The 14,576-nt window shown below is 40.0% G+C and overlaps 1 protein-coding gene across 1 annotated transcript in view; it reads right to left on the bottom strand.

Annotated features, from left to right (window-relative positions):
• Window positions 1-14,576, bottom strand: part of kcnt1b (potassium sodium-activated channel subfamily T member 1b) — a 62,751-nt gene that overhangs the window by 26,994 nt on the left and 21,181 nt on the right. The window contains exons 8-19 of the mRNA XM_029439128.1: window positions 12,559-12,633; window positions 12,211-12,294; window positions 9,918-10,012; window positions 8,474-8,654; window positions 7,778-7,942; window positions 7,152-7,288; window positions 5,984-6,047; window positions 5,621-5,729; window positions 5,407-5,515; window positions 2,930-3,079; window positions 2,612-2,847; window positions 1,532-1,745 (exon numbers count right to left, since the gene is read on the bottom strand). Of these exons, the coding sequence (XP_029294988.1) occupies window positions 1,532-1,745; window positions 2,612-2,847; window positions 2,930-3,079; window positions 5,407-5,515; window positions 5,621-5,729; window positions 5,984-6,047; window positions 7,152-7,288; window positions 7,778-7,942; window positions 8,474-8,654; window positions 9,918-10,012; window positions 12,211-12,294; window positions 12,559-12,633 (1,619 nt within the window). The remainder of the gene's footprint in view (window positions 1-1,531; window positions 1,746-2,611; window positions 2,848-2,929; window positions 3,080-5,406; window positions 5,516-5,620; window positions 5,730-5,983; window positions 6,048-7,151; window positions 7,289-7,777; window positions 7,943-8,473; window positions 8,655-9,917; window positions 10,013-12,210; window positions 12,295-12,558; window positions 12,634-14,576) is intronic.

A 14,576-nucleotide genomic window follows, 5' to 3' on the forward strand; every position in this document is an offset into this window, starting at 1 on the left:
TGAACGCACACTGGCCCTGGTATTATAGTCATGCTGAGTATTGATCATTGTTGTCTGAGGAGACAAATATTGAGGCACATATCCATTAAGAAGCTTCTGTGTTTCTGTTCAGAGCTGAACTGGCAGCAGTCCTACCCTTCTGAATTCATCACTGCCAACAGTTTGAGTGGATGGATTTCATTAACACCGAATAATATTGTTTCGCATCACCTGCAGTTTGTTGAACCACTGTACCCAGCTGAACATGCATAATCCAAATGGCAGTGTATCAATGATGACAAGAGAAGTTTAACTGAAAAGTGGAAATGCCTTGTTCTGCAGTAACGTGTTTGCCAGCACATTCAGATAATATTTTAGCAGCAATTGATTCACAAAGTTCTACAAGAAATGTCAACTCATTTGTTCTTGCCAGCTTCTCATTGTAATGAAGTAGTGTCAATGAACTGGAGTAAACGTTTTAACTGACGTATTATGTGGATCAGATATCCACCAGTAATGTTGCCATCAGTTTCCTTCCTCTCCACAGTTACTTAGAAACATTCTGTTCAACACACAGCAATGTGCACTTGACATGATGGTATAAAGGGAGTATAACTGAATCCCTCTTCATTACGTTCATCATTATGCTCTCCTTCTAAATATCACCATGACTGCCAAAACACCAACATTTCTGCTTTTCATCTCTGCTGTTTATTAGATTCTGCAGCAGTTTTGCTCAAATGACTAAAGTTAATAAGACTGAAGGTCTCATTCCGGCTCAATACCAATCACATCAACAATTACAATGTTTGTGTAGTCAGTTTAGTTCTCGGTTTTTTTCTGTCTCCCCTGATTTGTAATGTGCCAGCTGCAATTACCGTACATCAGTTTCACGGTGCCCTCTAGTTTGCCAATAAAAGATATTGCGACTTTGTTTATGAGATGCACCTACAACCTGATCACCACACGGTAGCACTGTGGGACCTTGAGCGGCTCGGTGTGTTTCCTGCCTCTGTCTGCCCAACTTCTGAGTTTGACATTTCTTAAAGGAATAAAAACAACTAACGAGTGATGGGGCGCAGTAATAGAGGCTCAGATATTAAGAGGACTGTGCTGTGTTCAACTGTATGACACTCAATAACAATTACTGGGCTTATGTTACAGACTGTGAGGCACAGAGACACCCCATCTGTCCTATACTCATCTCCGCCTAAAGAAACCACCTACAGAGAGAAGCGAAGAACAAAGCTGCCGATTCCTCTGACTTGCTGAAATGCTATCATGGCGGCTGATAACAATGAGCATTGAGGGGTGAGGATCTATGTCATGACATTCATCACCGCCGTCTCCGCACTTTACAGCATCATGACACACGGGATTACACACCAGTTCCAAACCCATCAATCTCTCGTCCTACGACCACTGAGACATGAAGAAGAGGAGGAGGGCAGGTGGCATCAATCAAGCGATAGAGCACGAGACGTCTGCACTATGAGGACATTTCACTTTTTAACTGCAGACCAGAAATACTTGACAGTTCAATAACACTTACTCTGACCCGACAGAGCCCTCCTCGTCTGACTGGTTGGTCTCATCCTCTGATTGGTCGCTGAGGAGGTCGCAGGGCAGGATGGCGGAGGAGTCGGCGATCTCTAAGACGGGCGCGATGCTCGGCCGGCGGCTTCCGGAGCCGTTCTCCGTCGGCAAGGTGAGCTTGCCGCTTTCCTCCGGAGGGTCGGGGTTCTGGAGATCTATGGCTACTGTGCCTGAAAATAACACAGGGTTATTGTGTGAGCGGCTAACTATACGGCCATTTAGAAAAAGCACGGGCAACACTTTTACTGTTATGTGTTGAAAGGTCAACAGTGAGTGTTTGAGCATGAATGTCTTGGTGAACACTCTTATGCTAAGTTAATAAGGTTTAGCTTGTTCTGCATCTTTACAACACTATCACCTTCGTCTAGTTTGACCTTGAGGAGAAAATGTATTGCTTTCTGGATCATGTAATTGTACTCTGGAGCTACAACAAACGGCATGCAAACAGTATTGACATTGTGTTTGTCAATAAATATGTCCCATAAAACACACCATATTGGCTCTATGTAATATGATGTAACACATATATCATCTGTTGTGTACATTTTTATTTTTTTATACACTAAAGAATTCATAAGTGTTAGTTAAACAATGATGAAATATCACTGTGTCTCGTACAGTGAACATACTCCTTAAATTACAAGACTAGTACATGAGTGTGAAAAAGTGATGCGTCATGCACAGACTTACCATATGCAGTGGCCTGATCAACTTTCACAGGTCAAAGAAAAAGCACAACACAATAATGTCAGCCAAGAAAGTAAAAACGCATGTATGAAAAAAAGTCATGCATAACAGTCAGCGGAAGCATACAGCATCACCAAGGCAGCCACCACTCAGAAATGTTCAGTGCGAGTGCAGTTTAGAGTCGATAAACGACAAAAGCATCCATTTTCTCTTCGTACACGGAAACCCTTTCAAACAAACGAATGTAAAACTGTCTGCAACCTGAATCTTTATGCTCGTACCACTACAATCTTCCTTTCTTTACCGACTTCTAAACATTATTTTTCTGCCTCTGGCTCTTGAGTCTCACCCATGCTGGCGATGATGCTGTGCACAGGCAGCCTGGAGGGGGCGTCGTAGAGGCCGGTGACGGGCATGCCCTTGTTGTGCTTCTCCTCCTGTTTAAATATGAAGGCCGAGTTCTCCTCCTTGGTGATGTTGATGTAGTAGCAGGTGTCTGGGGCAGCCATGATGTGGCGGGGGCCGGGGTTCAGGAGGATGCTCTTGTTGTCCTCCCTCTTCACTCCGATCAAACACACACCATACCTGGGGGGGTAAGAGGGGTATGTGAAGTTTAAAATCTCATTGCAGTGTGTCAGAGATTAAGCTAGTGCAGGTTTTTACTAACTTCTTGTGGGCGTGGAAGGAGGCGTAGGTGAAGCTCTTTCCATCATATTCCCCAAAAAACTTGCTGTCACACAAGCGGATGTGGTAGACCTCGTTTCCAGAGCAGCGTCCATACACCCTCTGCCACTGCTCCGGTGACAACTGACCCTCCCTAAAACAGCATGATCACAATAGATACTACAGAAGTGACAGTAACATGAAGTTTCTGACTTCTACTGTGGACTGAGGGACTGTTGGCACACAGGAGCCTTGATTAAAGGACAACAAATATATACATTTTGCTTGAGTTCAATGTGAGAATATAACATGACTCAAAAGTAATCAATAAAAATAAAATGTTCTTTTAGAAGAAGAAGAAGAAGAAGAAGAAGAAGAAGAAGAAGAAGAAGAAGAAGAAGAAGAAGAAGAAATAATAATGAAAAATGCATCTTCTATTATAATAAAATGCCTCTTTAATTATAAACAAACACCTGTACAATATTAAATGCTTCTTTGATAATAAGGAAATGTCTGCAGGCATTAGGTTATGGTTAGCCAAGCATAAACTCTTGTAGGTATTAGCACTAACATCTGCTCTGATGCAGGTTCCTAGTGAAAGGTGATTTTTAATATTCACTCCAGCTAGGTTTCAGAATGTTTAAAATCACCCTCAATCAGAAGCGTTAAGACAGCAAAGAAATCTCAAAAGGGCTTAAAGACCAGAGTTCCTGGCTGACACTATCTGCTGAAATGAGGCGTGCGTTAAGTCGAGGAAGGATCAGAATGACCACCTCTCTTAAAGAAAGGGCCGATGTTACACCCTGATTGGCCAAGAGGGGAAATACACCTGCTCTTATTTTCTAATTAGGAGGTGCAACAAGTGATCTGAATAACCCTCCAATCAATTCAGGGAAATTGTGACATTCAGCTAAAAAGTTGTAAAAAAGGGAAATGACAACAAGCACCAAAGAATGAGGGACTGCCACACAAAATAATGCACCTTTAAACCTTTCTGACTTTATTTTCAACTCAACAGCTCCCATGTCCCCCATAGACTGATAAATCTACCTGACCTTTCACGACCCTACGAAGTCATTTTATTGAAGGAATTCATATCCTTCATTTTCCTTTAATCAATGTCATAATGTTTAAATTAACACAAGCTAAAAATAAGTCTATTCCCATTGCTGTCACCTTCACAGCCCCAAGCCAGTGCACATTCCTGTAATGGAAATTTAAATGGATCTGCAGCAGTGAAGATATAGTGGTCACCTTGCACAGAATATGCTAAACACAGCCAGATGTATTGTTCAACAAGAACCTGGGTAAAGTGTTTCTGCAGTGGCTGACGGGACGGTAATAAGCTCTGCAGAGACACAAACCAGGTACAGTCTGTATAACTGTAAAAACTCTGCTGCAGGAGTTTCAGTCATCTTTCTGTGTATTAATCATCTAGTGGGATTGAATCTGTCCACATGAATAAATACTCAAAGGGATAATAAACAATAGCAGAGCACTCCAGGTTAGAAAGATTACAATTTTACTTAATAAAAACCTTTCTTGGAGGTTGAGCACAACATCAGTTCTGTAAAAGTAATGTGAGGCTGAGACACAATGAAGAAAGTAGGAGGATGTCCTGCTCTCTCACTGCCATTTATAACATATCAAGACAAGAAAAGTTATCTCTAGATAGCTTAGCTGACATTTCAAGACTGCTGTGAACTCAAATTTAAAGGAATTTTAAGTAATAATGAGTACTAGGAGATCATTTTTTAACCCTTTATTGCCACAATTGGTTGAAAGCATTGATAATACTCTCATGTCTGTCCCGTACACAGGAAGCTGGAGCCAGGAAATGGTTAGCTTAGCTTAGCATAACAACTGGAAACAGCCTGGCTCTGTCATGAGGTAACAACATCTGCCTATCAGCATCTCTAAAGCTTTACCACGAAGTGTCTTGTTTGTTTAATTTGTTCGAAAACCTGTTTGTAAGAAAATGTTGTTATCTTTTAACAGAGCTAGCTCTCTCCTTTCCAGTCCACATGCTAAGCTAAGCTAACCATTGCTTCATATCTAATGGACAGATATTAGAGTTGCATCGAGCTTCTCATCTAACTCTTGCCACAAAAGTGTATTTCCCTCCTATGACCTTCCAGAGAGGACACAATTCAACCCATGTGATTACTTTGGCTGTCAGAGCTCTTTCTTACAATAGCACTTGTGCAATAATACAGGTTTATGACTTTGGCAAGAAAGGTGCAGGACCAACACGATAACTCACACAGTAATAAAAAGGGCATGCAGTAGTAAAGGGAAAGAAAACAGGGTGAAAAATGTTTGCTGTGTTTTATGTAACTGGTATTTACTGTACAATTTGCAAACTGAAAACCAATGAATACATTGTTTAAAATAAAATAAGAAGGACATACGTGACTATCACTGTCAAACCATAAATGCTATGTTAATTGCAGTTATTGTAAAATAGTTGCGTGTACTCACTGTCCTCTGGAGGTGTGGACCAGCAGGGTGACTAAGGTAGACGTGGCGGGACACACGCAGTTCAGCGCCAGCATGGCATACTTAAACTCCTCTTCACATACAACATGATCTGATTGAAATGGACAAATTGCAACAATAAAGTATGGCAGACTTTTTTTCAGAATTGTTTGTGCAAATAACTATTTCTGAGTGTAGCTAGTCGTCTCGTACTTACCTGCAAACTTGACATGGAATTTATTTTCTGGTTTGAGAATTTGGACGTAGAGAGGGCAATTTGGAGCAAAATCTTTCGCAGCCCAAGCCCTCAAAATAGTCTGGTGATCCTGTGGGAGAAGAAATAGCTGTGTTTCACTCAGCCAGTGACTCATTTGTAAATGCAATCTGAATTTTATGGACCATAAAGTTTGCCTCAGCGACTTGTCTGTGTGCTTTTCAACGGCAAATCCAATAGAATCACGACATCATCTCAATATCTAATTTATAAAGGAAGTAAAGTGTGAAGGGAAATTACTGCGTTCAAATTATTGTTATCGTGAGAGTACTGGAAACGAAAGTTGTGGATGTTGATGAGACTCACAGCAGCAGTGCGGTCGACCTCGTTCCTGCTGCTGAGGATGAAGCAGGCCTCAGCATCGTCCATCCTGAGCGTAGACAGAGAGACGAACAGAAGGAAACACAGACAGGCAGGTTCACAGGTTGGCGACTGTGAGGAACACGTTCAACCAAACGTAAAAAATGTAATGTATGTAAAATGTGTTTAAAGAAAAGCCACGAGTGCTAATGTCCTGTGACGATGGCTGGAAAGGTTAAATGCTGCGTTCTAGCATGAAAACAATTTGCAGTTGTGCGACATTAGAGCGCAGTGCCAGCGACACACGACGCGCAGAAAACTCACATGTTCTGTGAACTTGAAGAGAACTGCAATATGAAAAGATAACAACAACACCTTTCAGCATAGCAGGGCTGATGTGTCTATGAGGTTTACCTGGCTAGGGTGACTTTATCGATTACATAGTGCATGAAATTGCCATAGAATCTAATCACCTGAACAATTTTGCACATTGACGAGGGGCTCTTGGAAAAAGGGTATAGGCTCAGGGACAGATTTATGATTTTGATTAGACACTATTATCTGCTGGCATCACATCATAAACTGCAAAACCTCTGCCAGCGAGCAGCAACATCCCCTGAAGCGACAGTAAAACCCATGAATGGTGGTGCAATATTTAGTAGGGACAAAGGCAAAAATTAACGGGTCAAACATATTCCAATGGGATCCATCACAGTATATTGCTGCCTATTGTATGTGGCCTTTGATGTGAGCAGATGATCAGTGTAGAGTGAAATCCTATTACACTAATGTGCAGGCACAGGGCAGCCAAGTGGACCTGTTTAAATCCCTCATCCTCTGCACACACTTCAAGGACACTGATTTGCCAGTGAAGGATTTAAACTTTACATTTCCATTTAAAGTTATTTAGAGATTCTTATCCACAAGTTAAAATGACTAAAGTATAGATTATGTGCTTGACTTAAAGTCAAACCTTTCAAGGACATGACATGCACGCTCAATGAGTGACTTTACTAGACATTAACACAGGGCCAGGTTTCACGTAGCCTGATAATCCTCTAAGTAAGTTCAGATACATATTTGGTGCATATATAAAGTTTTATAAATAAGATTAAAAGTTGAGATCACAGTGTGTTTGTCTAAATGTAAGCATGCCTCCCACACTTTCACTCACTTGGCCCTCATCAGGTCCTGGTCTTTCAGGGCAGATCCTTGTAGGTAGATGACCCTCTGCGACCACAGAGGGATTTGGAGGATACGACGAACTTGAATGTCTATCTCCGTTGGACACAGGATCACCACATAGTAGTCCTGCAAAACAAGGGATATAAACGTATTTATTTGAATGATAATGTATTTGATATTGTATGTACAGTGTATCTATATTTGTGTAACCCTTTTTAAAGCTGGAACGCTATAAAGAAGCAGCAATAATTGTGGGAGATCCCCTTAATGCATCTATCTTGCATTAACTACATTTATATTTTTTATATGGTCCAATATCACAAATCACAGATTTGCCTTCGGGGGCCTGACATTTATTCCGTCCTCTTCTGCTGTTTCTTACATTTTATCACCATTAAAGGTTTTTTTTGTCCTTTTCTGGAGGGTGTACAGATTGTAAAGCCCCTTGACGCATATTTGTGATTTTGGTTTATATAAATAAAATTGACTTAATATGGAACAAAGTTAATACATCAAAAGTATCATATAACAATTTCTCTGTTGCAAAAAGCAGCCTTGAGGGGTAATCATTATATACTGTCTATATACTTGACTTGTTTTGTTTTGTTATGGTACCTGTAGTCTGGGATGAGCGTAGAACTCGTTGAGGAAATCCATCAGCAGGTCAATTTTCAGCGAGCTGACACACAAGACCACATGCTTCTCTGTCTGCGCCCGGTGGCGGCTGTAGTTCCCTCCTAACTTCTGGCTCTCCATCCACAGGTATGCTAGTTCTTCAAACTGACACAATGATAACAACATCAACGAGATGTCAAACGGATGATGTTAATAATAAAAGAGAGATAGATTTGCTGTCAGAAAACTGCAGATGCAATGGTTTGCCAGCAGCAGGAGTTCGTTCCTACAATATTTCTCACTCACTTTGCTCTGCAGGGACAGTTAGCATTTTAAGTGATGGACATGTTTGTGATCTTTAAAAACACAGCGTAGACAAATAAGTGGATTGATCATGCAGTAAGAGTGAGCCAGCATTATTTGGCCTGAATTTTGAGTAAGATTTGCAGAGACTTCCTCTGCAGCAAAATATGCCAGAGACGTAAGCACTTTGTTAAATGTTTTATTTCCTGTGATAGCTGCAAGAAATCGTCATTTAATATTTGATGATAGCCCGAGGAAGGTCATCCCTACAGTAGATGCAGAACATCTCAAACAATCCTGATGATAAGACAGGGCCTAACACAAAAATGTGGACCCCCTCACTGCACTTTGGGAATACAAACCTGAGGTTAGTTTACCTTGCACCGTCGTTACCTGCAATGGGAGCACCACCAGGGCAACACAGATGAGAATGACCACCAGCAGCTGCGAAGGCCAGATTTGTGGCGTGACATCCCCGTAGCCCACAGTGGAGAAAGTGACGATGCAGAAATAGAACGAGTCAAACAGGGTCAGGTGCTTCCCGGCTCTCTCTAGATGCTGGATCCCACAAGCTCTGCAGAAAGATGAGGAATTATACTGGATGGTGCTACATCAGACATGTCTCCTACGGGTAAAGATTATTAAGATGTGTAACCTTACTATGGTCATGTATTTGAACCTGGTGGACTGGATATCGAACTCAATTTGCCCAAGAGCAAAGGGAAGCAGAGTAAATACAGCTTAAGCTTCTGATCAGTGTGTCATTTAAAGTGACACTATTACATTGATAAGATGGAGATTTAATGAAATCCTGAGAAGGATGGGGAGTGAAGATGTCTTAGTGGACAGAGTGGAGTGGGTGCTGGCCTAGGGAGGCTGTTAAAGAGCTAAAGGTCAGATGAAGGGACAGCTTTGATTAAAATAGATTGGCGTTATAGAAGTGGAGATCAATGAGACATCAGAAATGTAGAAGGATGGGTGAATAAGAATAGCCATCTGTGTTTTTCCTTCAATTTAACACTTTTTCCTGCTGTGTTTTCTTGTTGTTAGTTCTTGTTGTTAGTGTTTTTGCACACGTTTTCCCTGCCTCTCATCACTATTTTTGGTCACAAAATGTTTCAAATTTCAAGATAACATTTATTTACATTTTCCAAATAGTTTTATATTTATGATTTGTGTTTTCCAGTAACACAGGGTTTCTCGGGGTCCTTAAAAAGTCTTATATTTAATTGTCTGAAATGTTGGCCTAAAAAGGTTTAGAATTGTCTTAAATATTGTTTTATAGATCATAAAATTAATGCTCTACTGTTGTGTTAGCTGCAAATAATCAACAGGCTTGTCGAAATGTATTCATTTTTTGATCAGCGGGAGAATGGAATCACAATCGAAACAAAGGTTTCCTTCGCTGGACTTAGACTCAATAAATTCATGTATTTAAAGTTATTGTAGGACTTATTTTCATTCACAGGCATTTTCCTTCATCTCTCTATATGACCTCAAATACAAGTGGGTAATTAAATGTAATTCTATGTGCTGTTAAAAAGTGGTTAAAACTTGTTGAAACCTGCAGAAACCCTGTAACAGTCCCTAACTCCTGCTCTTTACATTTTGTTGCTTTTTCATGGTGTCTTTTAGTCAAACTGTATCTTGCCAGAATGCAAGCAGTATGTCTGCTATTACTATTACGAGTAGACATACACACCATCAACTGAGCTAGAGCTTTGTGTTGCACAGCTGAGGAAGCAGATTTTGCAGTGAGGGTCAGTAAACAAGGCCAGAAGCGCCTCGATGGTCAGAGATGCGTGTATGATAATAACAGGAAAAGAGGTTCACTCACCCGGTGAAAACGAGACACAGTAAGGTGCAGATGAGGATGAACACCTGGTTGAACATGGCAGAGTGGGTCCTCTGGATGGCACGATGGAAGTCATTCTGGACAAAGGAAAAGAGGTGACTAGATTTAAGAGGTTTTTTATTACTATATCCATACCAATGAGTGTGAATTGAAATACACTTTTCATTCCGGCTCACCAATTACATCATTCTCTAAAAACTGCATCAAGTCAGACAAGGCTAGAAAATGTCAGTTATTGTCTTTATATTTATTAACTTTGCCTTGACCTTGACGATGGTCTGGATACAAATTAACACCATAAAAAATCTGCCATACATTTAACTCCACTGTCCTCCCTTTTCATACCATTATGTGTTTGTTTCTTACTCTGTCTTCAAATGTAAGCGCTCACAAATCATTTTCAGTTGCTCCTTGTTAGCATGTTCTGCCTGCCACCGCCTCCCTTCACCGCCTTTCCAAACTGTCCCTGCTTTCTCTCAGTGTGCTGGTTTGCTTGGCTTCAGATTCTACCATCTGCCCAACTACCGCTTTGGCATGAGGCTCTTTCTCTGTCATGGTCTCGTCTGAATCACAGCGAGACGACACACTACACCAGTTGGATATAATCTAATTGCTTTGTAATCCATGTAGCAGTCACTTTGCCCCTATGGTTAATCCTGGACAATATTGATACACCAATAACAGAATTATGTGCACCAGGCATTGTTAATCCTTCTATGCTGCATTGCAGTGTTTGTCTGGTTGTTGTTCCTGCACATGCCCCTCTTTTGGCTTTGGCTTGCCCTGTTGTTGGATCTTTTTAATGTGCTGTGGTCTCCCAATAAATGTAATTGATCATTTGCATGAACAGTATAGGACTACAGTATATTAAGTAATTGCACACTTAGCGGTTGCATCACTAACCCCAAGCAGCTGCAGCTGCAAGCATAATGAAGATCAACAGAATGAGTGAGAGTCAGCTTCCTGTTTCTGTATCACGTGGTTTTTGCCACAGCCATGACTATTTAGGAGACTAGCAGCAGGTCCTGAGTCAATTAACTTCATAAGGAAAGTGAATGTGAGCAGATTATGACCGATTCTTCGCCTCATAGTCACCAAAGTAAAAATTGGACCCATTTTTCACAAGCGATATATCTTCTAAACAGCATTTTTGAGACGGATGAATCAGGAGGAAATTAACTTTGTTCCAGACCAATATGTCAGATTTTCCATCTCACCAACACAATCTCACGAGATCTGGCAACACAGAGCGTTAACATTAGTCAAACTGTGTCAACGTCAAGTAACGTTTGTGACCGTCCTAGCTAACTAATATTGAAAAAGCTAAATATGTTTGTTAGCTGTGTACATATTTAATGTTAGCTAAATTAAATTGAAGACATTAGACCAGGGGTGCCCACGCTTTTTGGGCTTATGAGCTACTTTTGAAATGACCAGGTCCAAGTGATCTACCTGTATTTAAAGATAATGCTGCGAAAGGGGGGGGGGTCTGTCTGACTTTAGGTGTGTGTGCGGGAGCGAAACAGTGGTGAATTTCTGGGGGCGCGGGGTTCCGTTGGGGGAACATATATGTTTTGTTTTTTTACGGTGCGCGATCTACCCGCACAACACTTGCGATCGACCTTTCGGTCACCCCTGCATTAGACCATGCCCACATAGGAAACAGTATGGTTCCATTTCATACCATTGGCGCCGCTTGTAATGTGTCAATCTTTTGTTATAGAGCGTCTCTGGTCATATCTAGCGCTCTATGCAACCATCCATACAAGACACATACCTGGGAACAAAGCTGTAATATGGATGTAAACCTGTTCTATTTTAAACTACAAGCACAAGTTGAATTGTGAAAAAGGTCATCTGTCTCAACCCTGCTTTATCTCTTCTAACAACAAGAGTCAGCTCTGTTAACCTGAGAAAATGCTTGTGTTAGCTTTGATAGTCAACTAATTAGCCAGCAGGCTAACTTGTGAAAGTAACCATGCTAACAATATTAAATAAACTAATATAGCTAATAACACTAGCTCATAAAAAATACATTGACTGGTGCACAGTGTTAGCTCAATTGCATTCTCTTCAGTGAGCTAAATTGTATAAACCAACTCAACCATCAGCGTACTCTGAGGGGTTCCAATATGGCTGCCATGAGACGGTTGATGTACCTTCAAAACCCTCAATGGGTAAAAAACAAACAAACATGTTCTGTGTGTGTGTGTGCTCTTTTATGCATTACAGTTTGTTTGTACAGTATAAAGAACACATTATTAAAAACACTTACGATCATGTTCTCCAGGGCACCTTTGGCTAGCCAGCAGTTGAGAAATACAGGGACGAAAATCTCTCTCAATGGAGCCCAGAAGATCTTATGGAAAAAAAGGAAATAAAGACGAAAGAGAGAAAGGGTGAAACATATCAGGGAAATATAAGAACCAAAATAAATCATTATTCTCGATACAGGGAAGAGAAAAAAGATGAATTTGTCCTTGGATGACGTTCCCATGGTATTTCAGCATTAACATTAGATTATTGCTCAGAGCAATACAATAGCAAAATGACTTTGAGGCTGTGTTAACACATTTTGTTATGGACCATATTGACTGCTCAGTTGATTACATTAATTACTCACTGTGATTATAAATGGCACTGAATTGATCATCTCCAATATGAAGGATATCTGGAAGATCTGCTCCCAAATGTTCCCCTGGAAAGGAAATTGATGAGAAATAATTAAATAAAGCAGCATATTGTTTTAGTGTAATTCCAGTAATAATGACCATTACAGAAATTCAGCTCAGAAAACAACATTGTAAAACAGGCAACATAGACAACAGTATGTTGTAAGTCTGGACAATTAAACATGCTTCTTTGGTATAAACAATTTTAGTATTGATTTGAGCGTATCAAAGCTGGAAGGGAGAGGTCAGTAATTGATGTTGGGACAGGAAACAACATTTCTCATCGATCCGTTTTTGTTCTTGCGGCATTCAAAGAAAGTGCTTGTTTGTGAAGCATGTTAATGATGCTTAACAGTTTATATACAGAAACAGAAGTAGTATCATAATCTTTGTAATTAAATCTCTTTAACTTTAACTACATTCTTCCAGATTTAATGACTTTACTTTGTACAGTTAACTACTGTATGCTGCATTCTCTGCTTTTAGACACGTGTCATGTAAATTAAGTTTATCGGTACCCTTGCATTACGACATGCTGAATTATGTATGAAATAACGCCCTCAATGAAGGAGAGCTTAGCTATTTCCAAATGACAGAAGAAAAACACACGAGAAAATACTTTGTGGACACTGGCTCTACATACAGTAAAAGTGTGGCTGCAGCTAATTGCATAATCAGCGAGAGGGACTGAATACTAATTGCATATTAAGAGCGCAGCAGAGTTTTACAAGGTGCAGTTCAGTGGTGGCTTCTGTATATGATGGAGCTATTAAAAACAAATGTGGTAAATAAAATAAAAGTTTGTGAGATGAAAATTTTTTACAAGGCTACATTTTATCACCAGCCCGGATTTGCTTCTCAAAAAACATATGCAGTATGAGTCCCTAAACAGCCTTCTGTCAAAGGAAAATAAAAGACATGGCAAGAAATAAAAGAATAAAAACATTGCAAATAATAAAATCCAGACCAAGCTTCAGAGGATCACCACAGGGGAAGAAGCTGAAACCTCCAGAACAACATGTCCGAGAGACACTACCAGCAGAGCTGAAGATAACATTTCCATGCATCCTGGTAAGATACAGACTGATCTTCAAAATGTCTAACTGATGTTGTTTAATGAAAATGGGATCTTCATCGTCACCTTTTTAACAAATAATTAATGCAAATCTTATAAAAGGCCCAAAACTCAATTTGATTAACTGTGTCAAACAAAATGAAAACATATATTCACAGTTGGTAGAAAGTATTTACACAATTATGAATGAATGCCCCTGTGTGGAACTCACTTGAAAAACTCTGAGTATTTCTGAGTTTGGCTGAACTTCTTTATTGGTTGTTTAGTGAATAAAGAAAGTAGTAAAAAGCTGTACCACTATAAATGTTTAGTCTAATTACTTACTATAGACAGTGCATTGGCACAGAACGACCTGCACGCAAGAATAAAATGAATGAAGAAGAATTCTGACCAAATGTCTCTTTAAAAACAAAAGACGTGCAGGTGCAGAGTGCAGCAGGTTTAATTTCTCTAGTAAAATCATCTTCAGAGAAAAGAATATAATTCATGCTGCGTTATACCTGCTTGCCTTTTCTGCCACTTACTATAACTATGTGAAGTACAGACAAATGGCACAGCCATAAATGAAGGTGTATATTTGGTCCCTATAAATCTCATGGTTATTGTATTCAGATGCATACTGTGTGAGCTTTAATTTAATGTCTAAATAAAGTCATTAACCATAAAAATCAATCCATCTAACAATCTTTGATGTACTTTTGTAAAACTTGAAATGTATAACTGCTGCTGACACTGTATCAGAGGTTTTCTGTGACCATATTTCAGGTTGTATTGTGTTGTCTACCTCACTCTGCACATCCCTGCTCATTAGCAGTAGAGAAATCACACACAATCACCGACCCTTTCTTTTTGTGCCAACTTGAGTTAATACTATAAAATACATAATGCTGACAT

The sequence above is a fragment of the Cottoperca gobio genome, chromosome 9 (assembly GCF_900634415.1).
Source record: "Cottoperca gobio chromosome 9, fCotGob3.1, whole genome shotgun sequence".
Classification (NCBI taxonomy): Eukaryota; Metazoa; Chordata; class Actinopteri; order Perciformes; family Bovichtidae; genus Cottoperca; species Cottoperca gobio.